The 19,856-nt window shown below is 50.1% G+C and overlaps 1 protein-coding gene across 2 annotated transcripts in view; it reads right to left on the bottom strand.

Annotated features, from left to right (window-relative positions):
• The window catches only part of TTC7B (tetratricopeptide repeat domain 7B), a 2,178,739-nt gene that overhangs the window by 1,011,130 nt on the left and 1,147,753 nt on the right, over nt 1-19,856 (bottom strand). For both annotated transcript variants that reach the window (XM_069637452.1, XM_069637451.1), the window contains exon 14: nt 2,634-2,706. In XM_069637452.1, the coding sequence (XP_069493553.1) occupies nt 2,634-2,706 (73 nt within the window). The remainder of the gene's footprint in view (nt 1-2,633; nt 2,707-19,856) is intronic.

The following is a 19,856-nucleotide window of genomic DNA, read 5'->3' as shown; positions in this document are numbered from 1 at the left end:
ACACCTTTTCCCCATCCTACCACATATATTCTGAAACACTGACCCCCCCCACCCATGTCTTCACGCAAACACTTACGCACACCACGAAAGACAGCAGACTAACACCAGAGCAGTTTACCTGACATGTCCCATTACAAGGGTCAGGCAAAGTCAGGCAATTGGCCAGAATCACACACACTGGATGGCCCTTTCCCTTCCCCACCGGATAAAAGGTGGAGCACGAGAGCACATGAAGAGCAGGTCAGATTGCACGAGGAGAGAGCTATCCAAGCACAGAAGTTCAAAAGGAGGATGAATACGGTGAGAACCGAAGGGGCGACAAGGAGAGAAGCGACCTTTCTCTTTTCGACCCAGACCTGCGAAGTCTCTGCAGAAGGAAACGTAAGACTGCGAATAATAGCCACAGTGTGTTGCAGCAGATGTCGCAGCAGATGTCAACGGTACACAGAGAATGCCTACACTGATAAGCAGGACAGGGGGAGACGCTGGCTAATGTGGTACTGTCCTTGACTCCAGAAACAAGTAAAGCCAAGTGGTAGATCACAGCCAGTGAGTCGAGGAGAGAACCAATAAGAAACCGAACTATGCTGAATGAAAGTCGCAAAGTGGCAAATTAAGAAAATGGAAAATAAAGTTATAAAAAAAAAAGAAAAGTACCAAGAACTGTAGACATTGAGGGAAAGCCAACTGCAGAGGGGTCTGGCACCACATGGGTGCTCACTCGAGAGACTCTGGTTAATCCTGTGTTTGTTGAACTACAGATACCAGGCGGCCCTAGGAGAGCGGCAAGGAAAAGGTCAAAGTGGCCATACAGGGGTCTAGCAAAATCCTCTGTACAGTCGACAGTCTTTGGCTGGCAGAAGTTAAAAAGCTAAGTGAAGTGAATCCCAAATCGTAAGAAAGTAGAAGAAATTGAGAGTTGATAAAGTTGGCAAGAGTGAACCCAACGGAGGGATGCCGATGGAAAGGGGCAAAGCCTAACGTCCCCGATGAACAGAGTGCTGACAAAGGTGAACCCGACACAGGGATGTTACGGTAAACTGTTTAAAAAGACATTAAGACTGGTCAATAAAAGGAAAGCCATAGTGAACCCGACGGAGGGAGGCTGAGATTCGAGAGGGGTCTGAACCGACAGAGGGGGACCCAGGGGTGAAGAATCATCATCCCAAGTCCAATCGGAAAGGAACGTTTGTTATTTTGAGTCTATCAGGCACGCGGAAGCCAGAGAGTTAACCACTGAAGGTCCTGATATCGCTAGGAACTGTTTGTGGATCTCAGCCAGAAGAGCGGATCCAGGGGTGAAAAGCCGTCACCCATCGTCCATCCGGAAAGGAACTTTGTTTATTTGATGACATCAGGTCCTCAAAGGCAAGAGACTTAAGAGAAAAGAGACTTGACCATTGACGGCCCTGATAGCTGGAAAAGGAACTGTCATCTCGTGCTGGGAAAGCTCAAGCTTGTTCTATGCTCCGGAGTCCCGCCTTGTCCTGTGTGCAAAACATGGGCAAGGAAGACCCTGACTACCACAGTATTATTTGTGAACACTTCTTTCTTTCTTATGAATCTTATCCCACATCCTTTTTGTATCTAGTAGTAAGGTTTGCCAATAGGTTTTTATTTTAGTATCGGCCCTTTTATTTGACAAGACGCCACTAGGACTGCCTTATTTTTCATTTGATGGTTGTAGTTTGCTCCCAACTTAGCTTAAGGTTTAGATTAAGTGTTTTTCCAACCTGCATATCCTGTTTAATAAAAACCCTTGAACTGGGATGACTTGCGCGTCTATACTGTTGCCATCATGAGTTCCTTACAGTATGTAAAGGTAGAAGTAAGTCTTTCATTCTCGGAGAAGGGAGTTTCCCTTCTTCCCTCGCCCTAGGCCAGTAGCCTCTAACGTCCGAGGTCAAGGATTTAGTCTGGCGCTCTAAAAGCCCTGGTTTTAGTTGAGAAAGTATCTGCTTCCTGATACATTGTCCATTCGCCTCAGGAGCATCCACCGTAACCTCCCCTCTGGTGGCCTGAGGTTCTCTTTGTGGCATTGTTGATTTTAAAGTATAAGCATAAGACATCAGAAACCTTCAAAATTGCACCCAACTTATAAGTTCAGTTACAAGGTATCAGAAAACAACAATAGCTTCTCAACAATGTAATGTTAATGAGGGAACGCAACCTCAGGAAATTGTGAACAGATTCTAGTTTTCAGAGCGCTTGCTCCCCCCGCAGCGGCCATACTCAATCCGAGAGAGAAAATCTCTAAGATTACTCAACAGAAAAGTATGCGTCAACGTTACTTCCCAGCTGCTCACTGAACAGCAGGACAACACTCGTGGTTGCTCTCAGGCGTGTGCGTGCGCACAGTTGCCTGATTATGCACATTATGGCCAAAAGGGGCATAGCCTTCAATGCAATTAAATAAAAAATCCACGTGTGCACGCATTGCCCCATTGTTAAACCGTCCCTCCTTCAAGGAGTGTGAACTTTCATCACTCCTAGGACTACAATTTGTACGGCCAAGTCAAAGTGATGTAGGAAGTGTACATCTGTAACAATATAAAGAATGCTTATACATACATTTTGGCAATCTGCGCGAAGCATATAACACCAAGAAATGAATCAGTGTTTGCAGAACTAACCTGTCTCGATATAGCGAGCTGCAGGGCGAGGTAAAATGCAGCCAGATGATCCGTAGGAGAAAGACTATGTGCCCTGAAAAAAAAGAGTACACACAGGGTTTGATAGGCTTTAAAGTGGAGGCCAATGTAGCCATCATTCAAGCAGTGTAACAAAGGTGATGTTTATGGTAAAATTACTTTTTTTTGGTGTGGAAAGATAAATCAGAAATGGGTCAATTTTTCTGAGAACCCAAGAGTGGCCAGAAGCCCTACTTTATATCTAATATGTTTCACAGCAATCATTTTTTAACATTCTTTTTTTTATTGACTTTGTCAGTTAAACAAATGAAATAACAGAACATGAAACTCACAATATGCCTTTCAGAGTAATTAATGCCACTGCGGAAAATACAGCCGGGTATCATCAATTTAAGCACCTGTTCAGGGTAAGCTTGGGTCAAATTATTTGTCACAATCCCAAATCACACTAATTTTCAACATATTCCAAATTCGCAGAACTTCCCAAACATTTTAGAGATTCCGAGAAATGTATGCTGGCAGGCAGATTCACCTGCCTATGTCCATCAATTTAAGTTTATTTAGCATAAAAACAAATCCATAAAACGTATGCATAAACATATCATGGCTGTATGTTTAAGGACCTGCTGGAGGCTGATGAGGACTGGTGTATGTTGCTGTTTGATAGCTGGAAAACTTTCTTTCCATTTCTAAGTATGGCTTTTTGGGCTTGTAAACACATCACTGCATGGTGTGCACATAATATATTTAAAAGGAGAGACCGAAAGAAGGAAGATTTTAAAGGAAGGGAAGGTTTAGTTATCTGTCGCGTTTGTAGAGCTGGAGAAATTCAGTTTTCTTTTTAGTGATGGGGTTTTGGGACGTATCATCAAAATATCATTACATGTTATACATTTGATATTATAATATCATATAGGAGAAAACATGTGTAGGGGGAGTTTAGGCAGCGATAGCCAATCATTTAATTTTTGCTAGCACCATTTAAAAGCAAGCTGCATTTCACAGAAAAGCAGGCTAACATTTGGGATTTTTTTCGGAGAGATTTAACTTTCTCCGCTATCAAGCCAGCCCAGTGAAAACACAGTGCAACATGCAGCTGAGGGAGCACTCCTGGGTTGATTTGAACTGTCAAAGGGAAACAGTTTCCCTTTGACAGTTCGTACCCTAGCATGCATGTCCAATGGGCCCTGCAAGGACTGGGGCGTTTTGGTTCCCCAGCCTAGCATGGCCCATAGGGAATGTACACTGGGGTACTGCAGCTCGAAATATGCACGGAGGTGCTCCTGTGCCTCCTTGCACATTCAGAGAGGGATAGATTTTATATTATAGGTGCGTGGGTGAAAGTTATGAATGCAGTTAATGTGTATGGGTGCGCCAGTGAATGTGTATGAATGCTGATTGAATGAGTGGTTTGTTGTGGTAAAAAGTGCACCCCCTGCTCTCTCCCACACATACATACATATAAATATGTACATTCACAGAAAAATCCTTAGTTAAGGTGAAGATAAGCTGTGCAGATTAAACACAACAAAACCCTTGCAATTCAGCAGATGTAGAAGGCATGGACAGCTTAAATTGCTTCGGGGGAAAAACGTGCACTTGGCCAGTTGATCTGAACACAAAATGTACACAAAATGCAACTAGGTACACATTTCTCTGGGGAACAGAACACATTTGGGGATGCTGGAATAATTGTTGGAAGTGGTGATCACAGGCAGTGGGCATTAGTGGCAGGTTGATTGGCTACATGGGTGGCTCATCCATAATCGGCGATGGGACGTTGACCCATCCATTTTGGACGAGCTGTCAAGACAGCCCAGTGAAAACACTAAGTGCTCCCTCAGCTGCAATAAGCATCTGAGGGAGCTCGCACAGGATGGTTTGAACTGTCAAAGGGAAACAGTTTCCCATTGACAGTTCATACCTTAGCGTGCATGTCCATGGACCATAGGGGGTGCAGGCTGGGGTACTGCTGCTCAGAATGTGTGTGGGGGTGCTCCTGCACATTGAGAGCTGATGGAGCATTCTTGAGGACACGCTCCGGCACGTATGTGCAGAACCAGGAAGGCCTCTCTGCTCTCTGTTCATCTTAATGGTGGCGGAGCAGATACTGGACTGTGGATGCAGGTAATAAAACAAATATTTACGTGAATGGGTGTGTGGCTGCGTGTGTGGGAATGAGTGTATGTTTTGGTGCGTGCATGAATGAAAGTGTACGCTGTGTGGATGCGTGTGCTGTATAGGTGCCTGGGTCAAAGAGGTATGAATGCAGTTAATGTGGATGGGTGCGCAAGTGAATGGGTATGAATGTTGAAGCCAGATCACTGTGGAGGTGCAGGGGATGCATTTTTTATTTATTGGGCATCAATGTTAAAGTAAACACAATATCATGTTTTCTTTGGCCAGATTGCCCAGTAAAAAATGCCAGTGCCAAAACAGGAACAAAATAAAAATTCTGACTGTAACCAGACACTTTTGCAAAGACTGATTGTATGAACGGAATAAACATAGAATGTAATTGTTGTGGAACCGTGCAGGGTTGCAAGACGGTGTATAATTTTCTGAAAAACAAAAAGCTTTTTTAAAAAAAAAGAAAGCATAACCAAACTAGCTGCAGCAATGCGGTCCAATCTAGCCATGCAGCAAAACATCATGTATGCATGAGAAGTGTTACGTGGCTAGAATGGACTACATTGCGGCAGGCAGTCTGGTTACGTTTTATGCCTGTGGCGCTGCATTTTTTGCTGGGCATTATGGTTAAAACAAACACGCACACATATATATATCACTAACAAAAAACGTTGTTAAAGGGACGTTATGGTTAAGTTGTACTAGCATAAACCTATGAAATTCAATGGAAAACGTTTTTACACGGACGTTATGGTTACTGGTCAAACCTAAACACCCCACAAATTTGCCAGTTAATAGCAACCATAACTCGCGCCTGCACTGTGTTCCTTTTCCAGCATGGGGTCTGGCATGGATTCACATGCTCATGAATACAAGAATACATAGCAGTACCCACATGCACAACCACGGGAGGTGGCAAGGCTCAGCATTAAGCATTTCATCACTCAACATTAAGCATCTCTTACCTCCTCACCAGGCCCACCTTCAGGCGAACATTGCGCAGCACTGCCTGGCCGACTCTGGACTCCTCCCTGGAATCCCGGTCGACGCAGTAGAACCTCGTGAAGGTGTACGTCGACCTCCACGTAGCAGCCCTGCAGATGTCCAGCTGGGGCACACCAGATAGGAACGCTGTGGTAGCAGCGATCGATCTTGTCGACTGGACTCTCGGACAGCCGGGTAACGGTCGGTTTGCCAACCGGTGACAGTGCATGATGCAGCCGGAGAGCCATCGGAAAATGGAAGCCCTCGAGAGGGCCTTACCTTGGTTCACAGGTCCGAATTTCACAAACAGCTGTGATTTCTTCCGAAAACTCTTAGTGCGGTCCACGTAAAATTTCAGCGCTCTAGCTACATCCAGCGAGTGCAAAGTCCTCTCGGCCGGCGATGAAGGCAACAGGAAGAAAACAAGTAACACCAAGGGCTCGTTGAGATGGACGTCCGACAGCACCTGGGGCATGAAGGAGGGGTGCATCCTCAGCACCACCCTCGTCTCGTGGAAAGTCAGGTATGGGGCTTTACAAGAGAGGGCCTGGATCTCTCCCACTCATCGTGCGGAGGTGATGGTCACAAGAAACGCGGTTTTCCACGACAGGAACTTCAACAGTGCCGAATGCAGAGGCTCGAATGGCGGCCCCATGAGCCTGATCAGCACCACGTTGAGTTCCCACGCCGGGGCGCAGAGCCTTCCCCGGCGGGAAGGATCGGAACAGTCCCTTCATGAACTCCTTCACCAGGCGATGGGACCACAGGGATGAGCGCCCCGGAGTTCTGGTGTAGAGGGAGATAGCCGCCAGATGGATCTTGATGGAGGCATGGGCCAGCCCCACCTTGGCCAGCGATAGCAAGTACAGCAGCACTTGAGGGGCCTTAATCCGCAGAGGGTTAATCTTCTGTGCACGGCAGCAGACAGAGAACCTCTTCCATTTGTGTCCGTAACACTTGAGAGTTGAGGACGCCCTGGCCTTTGCAAGCACCTCCTTGCAGTCTGCCGGGATATCGTACCCTCCAAACTCTAGTGCTGCAGGAGCCAGGTCTGCATTTTCAGCGACCCCGGGGTCGTGGTGGAGGATGGCGCCTCCGCATCTGTCGGCAGTTGGATTGGGGGTGAACGCTGACATGTCCAGAAGGTCCGGGAACCATATCTGTCTCAGCCACGCCGGTGCGAGGAGGATCAACCTGCACCCGGGACCGTCTGAGTTGGTTGATGAGTCGCAGCAGCAAAGGCAACGGCGGGAACGCATAGAGGAACAGGCCTTCCCAGGGGAATATGAAGGCATCGGCCATGCTCCCCGGCTGGGGAAACCTGCTGGTGAACCTCCAGCACTTGGCGTTCGTCGCTGTTAAGAATAAGTCGATCTGGGGATTGCCCCATCGTTGGAATAGCCGATCCATTGATCCTGCCGCAGTTCCCACTCGTGGCACGAGCAAAGCTCCCTGCTGAGTGAGTCAGTGATGGTGATCTTTATTCCTGCCAGGTGGAACGGTACCAAAAACATCCCTTGGGCCACCTTGGATAGGGCTGGGAATCTGGTGCCTCCCTGCTTCCGGATGTAGAACATCGTGGAGGTGTTGTCGGTGATGATCCTCACCACCTTGCCCTTGAGGGACGGAAGGAACGACCTGAGGGCCCAGAACACGGCTCGGAGATCCAGGACGTTGATGTGTAGCAACTTCTCCTCCGGGAGCCAAAGGCCTCTTGAGTGGAGATCTCTGGTGTGCGCTCCCCATCCCTCCAGGGAGGCATCCGTCGTCACCGTCTCCTGGTGTGCGGGGGTCTGGAAGTCCATCCCCGCCGCGAGGTGCACGCGGGTGCCCCACCACCGGATCACATGGCGGAAGGTCTCGTTGAGCAAGATCATGTCTTCGAAGCTGCCCGCTGCTTGCATCCAATGGGCGTCGAGGAACTCTTGCAGTGGACGCATCCACAGCCTGCACAGGAGCATGAGGTAGATGCACAAGGATATCATGCCGAGAAGGGACTTGGTGGACCTCACCCTGGCCACATCCATGGCTGACAGTCGTTGCACCTTGCCCAGGATGGCCTTCGTCCTTTCCTCCGACAGAGAGGCCAATCGCGCCACTGTGTCCAGCCTGGCTCCAAGAAACAGTGCGACTTGTGACGGGACCAAGTGGGATTTCGTGTAGTTGATGGAAAATCCCAGATCCGTGAGCAGCTGGACGGTCTTCGCTATGTGTCCAACGGGGAGTTCTCTTGTGCTTGCTCGGATGAGACAATCGTTCAGGTAGCGGTAGACGTGGATCCCCTGCAGGCGCAGCCGCGCTGCTACTGGTGCTAGGCACTTGGTGAATACCCTGGGTGCTGTCTTCAATCCGAAGGGGAGGGCCTTGAACTGGTAGTGCCGTCCTCGGACTACGAATCTGAGGAACTTTCGATGTCCTCTTAGAATGGGGATGTGGAAGTAAGCATCCTCGAAGTCCAGCAACGATAGGAAGTCGCCCTCCTCCAGCTGTCCCAGCACATGCTGGAGAGTGACCATCCAGAACTTTTGGGACTTGATGTACCTGTTTAAGCAATGAAGGTCCAGGATGGGTCGCCAGCCGCCGGTCTTCTTCCTTACAAGGAAGAATCGCGAGTACACTCCGGAGCCCCAAAGCCTCTTTGGGACGAGCTCGATGGCTCCTTTCTTCAGCATTACCCTTACTTCCAGCAGCAGTTGAGGGACGTGGTTTTCCTTCCTGGCCACAGGAGGAATGCGGGGGGCACTTTTTTTAGAAACTCGAGAGTGTGCCTGCGGGCCAGGGTATCCAGCACCCATCGGTCGGTGGACATTGACTCCCACACGCCGACTAACTTCGCCAGCCGGCCTCCCACCGGGGTGCTCAGGTGGGGGCCCGACACTACGGCCGGTTCAGTCCTGCTTGGTAGTGGCCTTGCCGCCTTGGCCTCCTTGACAACGAGATCCTCCTGACTTGCCGCTTCCTCTGTAGGCCTCCTGCGACGAGGAGCGGGTCGTCTGGCGGTACGTTGAGGAGACGCCGCTGAATCCTTTGGAGGTACCTTGCTTGCCTCCGGAGTTCCGAAAAGGCGGCCGTCGTCGTTGCAAAACTCCCAAGGCCCGTGCCGTATACGTGTCAGCCTTGATGGCTTGAAGTGACTCGTCCACTGTCTTGCCAAACAGGTGGTTTCCGTCGAAAGGCATGTCCAAAACTCTGGTTTGCACATCCTGGCGGAAGTCGGTTGCCTTGAGCAAACCATGCCGGCGAAGGCAAACACCGTTGCCCATCGGCAGAAGCCTGTGTCAGCAATGTCCGTGTCCACCGTTATGGCGTGGTCTGACGCCACCTCGCCTTCCTGCAGTATCTCCAGGGCCTCAGCTCTCTTGTCGTCCGGGAGGAAGTCCAGCAGAGGATAGATCTTAAACCACAGCTCCCTGTCGTAGCGGGCCACAATCGCGAGGGCGTTAGCCGCTTTAGTCGTCGTCGCCGCCGATGAGATGACTCGTCGTCCCATGGCATCCAATTTCTTCCCTTTGCCATCCGGCAGGGAGGTCGAAGTTGAAGCTGTCGCCCCGCCGCTTTCTTCGTGGCCGCCGCCGAGATGACCGAATCCAGGTTCGGCTGCGCCCTAAGGCACATAGGAGCGGAATCCGGGACCCGGTACTTCTTCTCGTACCGGTCTCTTTTGGCAGGGGTCGTGGACGGGTTTTTCTGGAGCTCCAGCCCCTCGTCCCAGATGTCGTCAAGCAACGGGACAGAGAGAACCGTCTTCCTCTTGGCCTCATGCCATTGATAGAGGAAACCTTCCTTCTTCTGTTCCACCGGGATGAGCTGAAAGAGCTTGGATGCCCTGGCGATCATGGCGTGGAAGGAGCTAATTTCGTTGGGCGGGGAAGCCCGGGGGGGTGATGATGGAAGGCCCATCCTGTCGTCACCACCCTTGTCATCCGTCCCGTCGTAGCCATCTCTGTTCCCGTGTCAGCCCTCAGATCCGGGGAAGGAGATGAGGGCCTTGAGGGCTGCGTAGGCTGGAAGGGCGATGGGGGATGAGTTCTCCTCCGCTTGCTTCGAGGGCTTCCCGACGGTCCAGGCTCCGCTGGGTCGTCTGTTGGGGGTAAGGGCAATCTTGTCCTCATATCTGTGCATAGGGCCTGGATAGCCATCAAGATTGCTCCCGAGTTGTCCTGTGGGACAGGCACCGGCTGCGACGGGCACGCCGGTTGGGGAGTGGAATCCTCCACCTCCACGAGAACCTCGTCGGCATCACCGTCGCTTTCTTCGTCCGCCTTGTCGGGATCCCTCCCGTGGGACCGGACTTACTCGGACCTCTTGTCCAGGATCTTCACGATTTCAGCCAGCTCCTCTTCAGAGGCTATATCCGTGTCCGTGATGGCCACCACCCCACCTTTTTTCAACCAGGGTTTTCAATGGGGTCTTATCGATGGGCTGAAAAGAGGATTCCCTCTGCGGTGGCAGGAAAACTCTGGGCCCCGAGGTCGCCTCCACTGGGGTAGCCTCCACAGGCTTCGCCAGGTCCACCACGACTCCCTCGATAGAGGCATCAGCCGGTGAATCAAAGCCTTGATGACTTTGGACGCGCTTGAGGCCTTCACCTTGGGGGGAGGGTCGCCGCCTCGCTCCCCCTCGGCTTTCTCCGTCGGGATTGACCGGGGCTTCTCCTGAAGCTTGCCCGGGTTCTCAGACTTCTTTTTCCTCGAGCCAGAGCGTTGGCTCGTTGTTGATGGCGTCAGTGAAAGTGCACCCTGCCTGGCAGCCGAGGAGCCCGACCGTTCGGCACTCGCAGTGCTTTGCCTTTTGTTGGGCCCCCGTCGCCGGAGCGCTCTCAAAGGTCTTAGAAGACCGCTCAGACCTCTTCTTCTCACCTGTTGCTGGGCTCTTCCCCTCCAGCCACTTGGTGAGGCGGATCCGCCGATCCTTCATGGTCCGTTCCGACATGTTTTTGCAAAACACATAGTCCTTCTCCACTTTTTGTCTTCGTGAAGGCAGCAGAGGCATCTAGACTGCTCGTCCTCCTTTAAGACATTCTGTAATCCGCATCCAGGGCAGCAACAGCTTGGATCCGGGTGTCGTGCTCCCTTTTTCCTGGGCCATGTCCATGCGGGGTAGGCCTCGAAGAATCTTCTGGAATCCTCCAAGAAGCGGGACTTAAGGAATTTTCTACGCCCCTCAAGGACGAAGTTTTCATTAACGGGTCCCTGTTGATCGGAAGTAGAAACGGTGGAGCTTGAGGCTCGATTGACCGAAAAAAATTGCAAACGCAGTAAAAGCTCGCGAGCTATAGCACGAGGACTCCCAACACTTGAACGTGTGGTAAAAATCTGAAGATGGCTGCCAGAGGAGGGGCTTAGGTAGAGGGCAGTCATTGACTGGGGGTAGTATGACCCAGAGACGAGTGATTGGTTATTAGGAGAAAGTTCAGAAACTGAAACTGATTTTCTCTTTACCGAGGATTCCCAGCATGACGACGGGAATATTCATGAGCATGTGAATCAATGCCAGACCCCATGCTGGAGAAGCACGCCTGTCGTGCTTTGCACGCTGCACTGTTGCCACATGCTCTTTTTAAATCTGCCATCTTCCACTCTGCACCCTCAACAACTCATCCATAAAACAAGTGCGCAACTTGTCCTTGGCCTGAACGGCAGGGGTTGCATCTCTGATGGACTAAAATGTCTGCAATAGCTCACAGTGGCTGCGAACAATAAAATAAAAGCCCTGTGCATTAAGCAGAAGGCCTTCTAGTCCCTGGGATCTCAATACCTTGCACTCTCACTTTCTAAACATCATCTTGCTCCAGCTCTTCCCTCATCCGCCTTGTACTCCCTTAGGGTCAGTTGCTTCTACACGCAACCAGATGGTGGTATATGTGCTTCTTCTGCTGGGGCCTCCCTGTGGAACACGCTCTCCGTCTACCTGGACCTGAGGAGAAGCATTGAAGGGTCTGAAAGCACCTGAAAACCTTTCCATGTGCTGCTTCCTGGCTAAAATGTATTGTGCATTTGTTTCCTACCCACCCTATAATCTGTGCCCCAGGCCACCTCCCTCCCTACAGTTCCACCCCTGCACTGGCTTTCTACCAACCCTCGCACTTGGGGACTGTTTTCTACAAATCTAACAGTAAAGCCACCCCTTCATGTCTACACTTATACTTGCACTTGCCAGCACCGGCCTAGTTGCATCGTATTCTATTTTGTATTGTTCCCATGTACTGCACTTTGCCCTCCCCATTCACTTGCACACTCTGTCAGCTGACCTAGAGGAATCAATGTCTCTTTGTGGCCTCCGTTCCACCTCCCTTTCTTCAGCGCGCCTTCACACACGTGTACGTAGGCACGATACAAATGGCACAAAATACCACAGCACATCATATGATGCACACACTGCATTCATGACAATATGATGCCTGCCACGTACCTTGTACACTTCACAATATGGTCACTGTAATGCATGTGCTACAAATGTCAGAAAAGTGATCTCACAAAGCAGCAGGGAATTTATATTAGCCACGTTAAGTAAGTGCAAACAGGATGCATGCCCCTTACCTTGCACACTTTCACCATAGCCTCCTACACTTATCGGTACAAACAGACATTTCAGACGAGAGAGCAGCAGAAGTGAGCTGGCGGGTGTGTAGGCTTGTTTCCGCAGGTGAGGTCGCTGGTAGAACATGGTAAAGTTTTGGATGTGTGATTGGAGATGGTGCAATGAACAGCCACGCAGCGTGGGCACTGGGTGCAGTGTGTGCATACTGGCAGTATGGCAGAGGGTATGGTTGAAGTGCAACTTCTATGGGTTCTTTACTATGCTATGTGCAGATTTGTTGAAGTAGGGCCAATGTTGTGAAAATGCTGTGGTTAGGTTGGTAGTGACAATACTTTGTGAATGGCAGAGGGTAGGGATAATGGAGGCTGTAGTATGTTTGTGGATGCTGCTAATTGCAACCTGTTTTCGTGAATGGGTGCTTTATGGTGTGGGGGAGTTGGGTTGAAGTGCTGCTATGTATGTTATGTTTCTGCACAAAGTTAGCTGCCCACATGGTCGCATGCATGGATTCATAGTGTTGTGCTGGGTGTGGGCAAGGGTGGATTGTTCTGCGCATGGTGAAAGGTGTGCTGGGTGCGCCGCAGGATCATTGTGGATGCTGAAATAGGGCATCCTGTAGGAAAAAGTTTCTGCTGGAGGGGCTTTGGAAGCAAAGGGAACGTGTTCTCATAGTGTTTAATGGGAAATATGGAGTTGTGTACAGAAATGATAGTGTGCAATGCCGAGGTTCAGTATGTGATTGGTGCAGGAGTTTTTGAAAATGTCATAGTCGCCAATAAGCACCACTAAGGGAGTGTTGGAAAATTCAAATTCAAGTGCAAAGGAAAGAAGAACAAGTAACCTTCTTTCGATGGGATGGTCCGACGGCGTATTCTGGAGGACTTTGACCACTGCATCTTGAGAGCCCATTGCCGAGATCTCATCCGCAACCTGGCCTCTGGCACCGGTAGAATGCAGGATGCCATGAGGCCGAGCAACCTCAAGAACTCTAACGCCGGGAGACTCTGGACACGTTGAAAATTGTGTACCATCTGCTGAATGTGAAGAGCCCTCACCTGGGGAGGAAAACACTGCCCCAGGGATGTGTCGAGCACTGCTCCGATGTACTGGAGCCGCTGAATTGACGTCAAGTGGGACTTCTTTAAGGTGAAGGAGAAGCCCGGCTTGTGGAGGGAGTGGCAGGTGATGGACAGATGATCTAGGACTTGCTCAGGAGAGCGCGCCCTGATCAACCAATCGTCCAGGAAGGGGTAGACATGAATCCCCCCTTTCCTGACATACGCTGCCACCACCACCATGAGCTTGATGAAAACCCTTGGGCGGAGGTCAATCCGAACGGCAGGACCGCGAAACCTCAGGTACTTCTTGTGCTTGGGATGGATCGGCACATGAAAGTAAGCGTCCTTGAGGTCGAGAGACACCAACCAGTCCTGAAGTTGAAGGGCCTGGAGGACTTGAGAGAGAGTAACAATCTTGAACTTGTCCTTCCTGAGGAGCTTGTTCAAACTGCACAAGTCCATCATTGGTCTCAATCCCCCGTCTTTCTTCGAAATCAAAAAAAACAAAAGGGAATACCATCCCTTGTTCCTCTCCGCTACAGGCACCAGTTCTATGGCACCTTTCTCCAGCAGGGACTGAATTTCCTGCGCAAGGAGCGGATCCGGACTCTTCAAAGAGAGATTCCCTGGTGGATTGTTGTGAGGCCTCTGCCGGAAAGGAAGACAGTAGCCGTGGGCTATGATCTCCAGAACCCACACATCTGAAGTAATGGCACGCCATTCTACAAGATGCTGCACCAGCCTTTCCCCAACCGGCGAACCATGGGACATGGCCTCATAACTGAGCTGAAGCAGCTGCGGCATTGCCTGAGGGTAAAGAGGCAACTGCCCGAGCGGCCTTGGCACCTTGAGTACCCTCTTTTCCACCTCTGGCACTCCTACGGTGGCCCCTTTGACTTGCATCTCCTCTCGATCTACTAAAGGATTTATCGAAAGGAACCTCCCCTCTATTGCTGTCCCCTAGGACGAAAAGGTGGATGTTGGCGAACTGCAGTGCTCAACAACTTTGCTGCAGCTTTGGAGGTCCGCAACCTCTCAAGGCTCTCGTCAGCCTTGCTGCCAAAAAAGATGTTCACCATCAAAGGGCATGTTGAGGAGCCGGGCTTGCACATCAGGAGCAAACCCGGACTTCCGCAACTATGCAAACCTGCGTATTACGGTGCTCGCCGCCATGGACCGGCTGACACAATCTGCCATGTCCAGACCCGACTTAACAGACTCACACATGGAATCCTTGCCATCCTGCACCATGGCAAGAAAACCATCCCGTTCCTCCTCTTCGGGAATATGATCAGCCGCTAACGAAATACAGTGAGTTGGCTGCCTGCAAAGCCATACCCCCAGAAGAAAACACTTTCTTCGCCCAGCCATCAAAACGCTTGTCGTCCCTATCAGGAGGGATGGTAGGGTACGACACCTGCTTTGCTGGGGCCATAGCCGCGTGCACCACCAAACTCTCCGGAGTGGGGTGCGTGGTCAAGCAGCAGGGGTCACTACTGGCTGGACGGTATTTTCGCGGCAAAGACTTGCTCACTGCCGGGAGACTCTCCTGGGCAGTCCAAGCCGCCGCCACCTTTCTTTGCAAGACCATATGGAATGGCAGTACCGGCTCAGTTGGTGGGCCTTGGTCGAGGATATCCGTCAGGTCATCCTCAGAAAATCCACTGGTGGCGCAGACCATCCCAACTATTCCGTTACCCTCGACATAAGGCGCCGGTACGAGGACTCGGCATGGGTGCCTGGATCAGGCCTACAGAACTCCACCTCCGGAGAGGTGTCCAGACCACTTGCATCATGCAATGACTGCCGCAGGTCTTCAATCTGGCTATGCCCAGACAAAATCTCGTCAGGTACCTCCTCAGGAACCATACCTTCCTCAGACCCTTCATCCACCTCAGAAATATAATCCAGAGGCTGGAATGAGGGCACAGAAAAAGGTACAAAGACATTTTTAGCCTTGGCCAGAGCCTTTCTAGGGGGTTCCACCGTGCCACAGGGTACCTCTGACAAAACCGCCTCGAAAGGCGTCGATGGAATCGGCGTCGACGTCAAGCGTGGCGCTGACAGCTTCGACACAGTCCTCGAGGGCAGAGCTCTGAGCGTGTCCCTCGACAGCTTGGGCGCCAATGGCGTCGACGGCTTCCTCGGAGGCAGAGCCTCGAGAGAGAGTCCCTCGATGACCTCGGCGCCGCAGGCGTCGATGTCAAGACTTCACAGGCTCCGACGGTCTCGAGGGCGGTGAGGACCGGGACCTGGAACGGGCATGTCTAGAGCGACCAACCTTGTCCGACCGGGCCCTCGAAGGCGCCCGGTGATCGCGACAACCACTTGAGCCCAAAGGCATGCGAGTGGTGTCTTTAGCACGGTCACGGCTGGTGTCTTTCGACAGCGCGGACAGACCTGAGCCCTGCGACTGAAAAATCGCCATCATCTCCTGCCGAAAGGAATCCCATTCGGCAGGAGTGGAATGCTTGTTGGCACAAGCAACCTGCCAATGGGCGGAGTCCTCGGATGAGGACTGGGAAGGCGACCAGTGACGGCGCTTCCGCGAGTGCCTCAAAGAGGCAGAGGAATGGCAGGACCTACTCCGGGACCGAGACCCCCCCGGACTCACGATGACGATGCGGAGAGTCCCCCCTCGAATCATCAGTCGAAAGGCCGGTGGACCTCGACTTCCGGAGCTTAGCCACCTTACCTACAGAAAGCTTCTTCTTACACTCCCGCAAGGCCTTCGAAGTAAGTGACTGGCAGCCCACACAGTCATCCGTGTCATGGTCTCCACCGAGGCATCAGAGGCAAGCGACGTGCGAATCCGTCAACGACATCTTGGACCCGCATTCCCGACACTTCTTAAAACCCGGCCGCGGGGTAGAAGACGAGGAAATCATGGTATTCACAAACAGGTTCGAGGAACCGAAAGAACAGAACTAAGAAGAGTCGAGGCGCGCCGAGATCTCCGAAGCGAACACGTTTGCGGAAAAAACAGAACTGAGGCTGCGGGTGTCGTGCGTCCTACTTATAACATCCAGTGACGGAGGCCCTCGAGGACAGCGTATCGACGTCATCGACGCAGGACGCAGACAGCGAAAGATTTTCCGAAGCAGCACAGCTGTGGTGATTACTGTCATAGATATGGAATACGTCGGAGGACCCAATCCCCTCGAAGTAGTGTGTCTGCTTTATTGGGGCTTGGCCCTAGCTATAGCTGGGAAAGCGCACATGCCACATCATGGCCTTCTGAGCATGGATGGAGACTTTGCAAATGGAACTGTGGGGATTCTCCAATGAGGATTTGAGGGTGTGGTTCACCAGAAGGGGCGGTGACATATTTACCCAAAGTTCGATGCAGTGAGTTTGGCAGAGATGGACAGACGGCGAGTTCTTATAGTCGGTGATACCTTTCTGCACGATCTGCATAGGTATGCCGTGGAAAGAGGCTTTGATACTGACTTTCAGTTGGAAGGAGTGCTGGCTTTTTGGGGCACAGATTATGAATGGGGTTTCGGGTGCATGGATCTCCTTTGCAAATTTGTGGCCTCTGTTGGTACTGTAGATGTGGTGGTTGTGCATTTTGGAGGACTACATTTGGGGCACATGCCGTGCTCACGTTTGCTTGCTTACTTAAAGAAGTTGATGAAAGAGGTGATGCAGATATTTCCTACTGTGATTTTCTCATCGATGACACCAAGAGGACAATGGGAGCATGCCGGTGTAATTTGCACACAGCCAGAGTTGGGAGATGTTAGATAAACAGAAGCATGTGCGAGTTTATATGCAGTGCTGGGATGTTCTGCACCGACTATGAAAGCATTAATAACCAACAAGATTTCCAGTTGTTCCAAGGAAATGGCATTTTTTTTTACTTCTGTTGGCAATGCTGTTGTGTTTGCAACTCTGCACGAAGCATTGCAGAGAATCCTGTAGAAATGGAAGATAAGCGTTCATCTTCAGTCGAGGAAATTGTCAGGACGAGAAGCAAATAGACAGTGAGCAAAATTAGAGAAACATCAAGAAAAATGCTCTGCTTGAGGTCCAGGGAGACCGAGAGTGTGTTCCACAGGGAGGCCCCAGCAGAAGAAACATATCTACCACCATCTGGTTGTGTGTAGAAGCAACTGACCCGGAGGGAGTAGGAGGCGGATGAGGGAAGAGCTGGAGCAAGCAGATATTTAGGAAGTGAGAATGCAAGGTTTGAGGTCCCAGGGACCAGAAGGCCTTCTGCATAATGCACAGGGCTTTTATTTTATTGTTCACAGCCACTAGGAGCTATTGCAGAACTTTTAGTCCAGCAGAGATACGATCCCTGCCGTTCAGGCCAAGGACAAGTTGCACACTCCTCTTATGGATGAGTTGCTGAGGGCGCACAGTGGAAGCTGGCAGATTTAAAAAGAGCCTGTGGCAACAGTGCAGCGTACAAAGCACCACGGCCGTGCAGACATTGACCTTTAGGAAAGTGACTGTAGGTTGCTAACATACATTCAGTGGTGGCTTTAGTGCATTCTTTTTACGAGTGATGTAGTAGGTGGGTTAGTGGGGAACAATTTTCATAGCATTTTGGGAAGGAAAGAACAGCTTTCCTGTTTCGCTAATATAGTGTATGATACGGGTAAATGAAAACATTGCAAGCACATACCAACAAATTGCCACTTCATGGTAGGATGTGGGAGGAACATCAGTATGCTTTTTAAACACGTAGTGGACGCTTAGAGGCAGATATCGTGCGCACTACATTACATACATAAGACTTTTAATGAAATGTGACTACACATGCAATGTCATCAATGACATTTGTGATTTCATCTTTGATGTCGTGGGTATTAGTCTTAGCAGAGCACAGTTCTGGTGTGAGTTATGGTTGCTTAGCTTACCATAACTGGCAAATTTGTGGGTTGTTTCAGTTTGACCTGTAACCATAACGTCCCTGTAAGAACGTTTTTCCATTGAATTTGATAGGTTTTTGCTAGTGCAACTTAACCATAACGTCCCTTTAACAACGTTTTTTTGTTAGTGAATTTAATCTGTTGTGGTCACATCTGTTGGGCAGGGGGGAAATGTGTCTTCGTGCTAGTGCCCCTGCCAGTATGCCACAAAGACGCCTATTGGTGCAACATTTGCAGCGGCCACGGCCAAAGGCTTTGGCTACTAAGCATGGCCGAAAGCCATGACTAATGGGCTTGAAAGAAGCTCTGTGTTTTAAAATATACAGTGGGCACGGCTAAAGGCTGTGCTCACTGATCACGGCCGAAGGGCATGGATAGTGGGCCCCAAAGAAACCTATTTGTGCAATATGTACAGTGGCTACAGGCAAAGTCTGTAGCTAGTGTCCCTTGAATAAACTATGGTATAACAAAGAGATCTGTGCGTGATGATCGGGGGTTGAGATTCGAATCCCGGCAAGGCCAACTCAGCCATCCTTCCGAGGTCAATAAATGAATACCAACTCTGTTTGGTGATATTGTATGTACATGTTCTTAGGCATAAGCACTATATAAATAACACATAATTAGTTCCTCGGAGTCATCTATGGGGGGGGGGTTTGAGGGGGGTATGCCGAGCTAAAATGTTCATCACATCTGCTGAATTTCAAGGGTTTGGTGGTGTTAAATCTGATCACCTTAACAGCCCTTAACCAAAGTTTTTTCAGTGAATACAAGATATATGTATAGGTCGGATATGATGCTATTGCACACCACAGCTGTCATGGTCCTGGTAGATGGAATGCTCCAACACAGTCCGCGTGAGGATCATATCTCAGATTGCCTTGGGTAAAGCTCTTAGTAAAGCAATCTTGGAACGGCATGTTCGGCTCTGCTACCACTTGTGCTATAAAGAGGCCTGATAAGAAACTAGTTTTATCATACAATTAAGTGGCGCAGGAAGCGATGACATGTTTCAAAGAATGCTTACGCCTAAACCAAGAGGGAAGCAGACTATCAACGAGCGTTGATGAAGCAGACACCATCCACTTGTTGAAACATGGGTTAAGGATTAGGTCTGCCGTTTGAAAAGATGCAAGGAAAGGCGGGCGGAGGTGTAATGTGTGCCAGTAACAACAGGGTTCTTTAAAATTCAGATTACAGCTTTGGAACTGTCAACTTTGCAAACTTGTGGTTTTATACATAGCTTAACGCCAAATCTGCCCACTTCTAAACACTACCAAACTAGGTTATATAATACATGTAAGCATGCAATGCCCGTACAAAAGCCTCAAAATAATGTTCTCATTGCAGGATAGTTGTGACATCACAATTGACCTGCAATAAGAAAATGACATCACTACAGCCCTATGATCAGTTATTACAGTTGTCGCTTTGGCGTCACAATGCTTGCTGCCCGAGACAGCACAGAGCAGAATTCAAGCAGCATGACAAGCTTTTCAAATTCCTCTCTTGTGAAATAGCTTTCTATACCAATTTACAGCCAGTATTTGATAAGGAACTGTTGATGGTAGTACGTTTATTTTGTGCACTAGTTTATTACTTATTTTAAAGCA

The sequence above is a fragment of the Ambystoma mexicanum genome, chromosome 14, assembly GCF_040938575.1.
Source record: "Ambystoma mexicanum isolate Mex_15411 chromosome 14, UKY_AmexF1_1, whole genome shotgun sequence".
NCBI classification, from domain to species: Eukaryota; Metazoa; Chordata; class Amphibia; order Caudata; family Ambystomatidae; genus Ambystoma; species Ambystoma mexicanum.
This window is presented reverse-complemented; position numbering and strand designations above follow the sequence as displayed.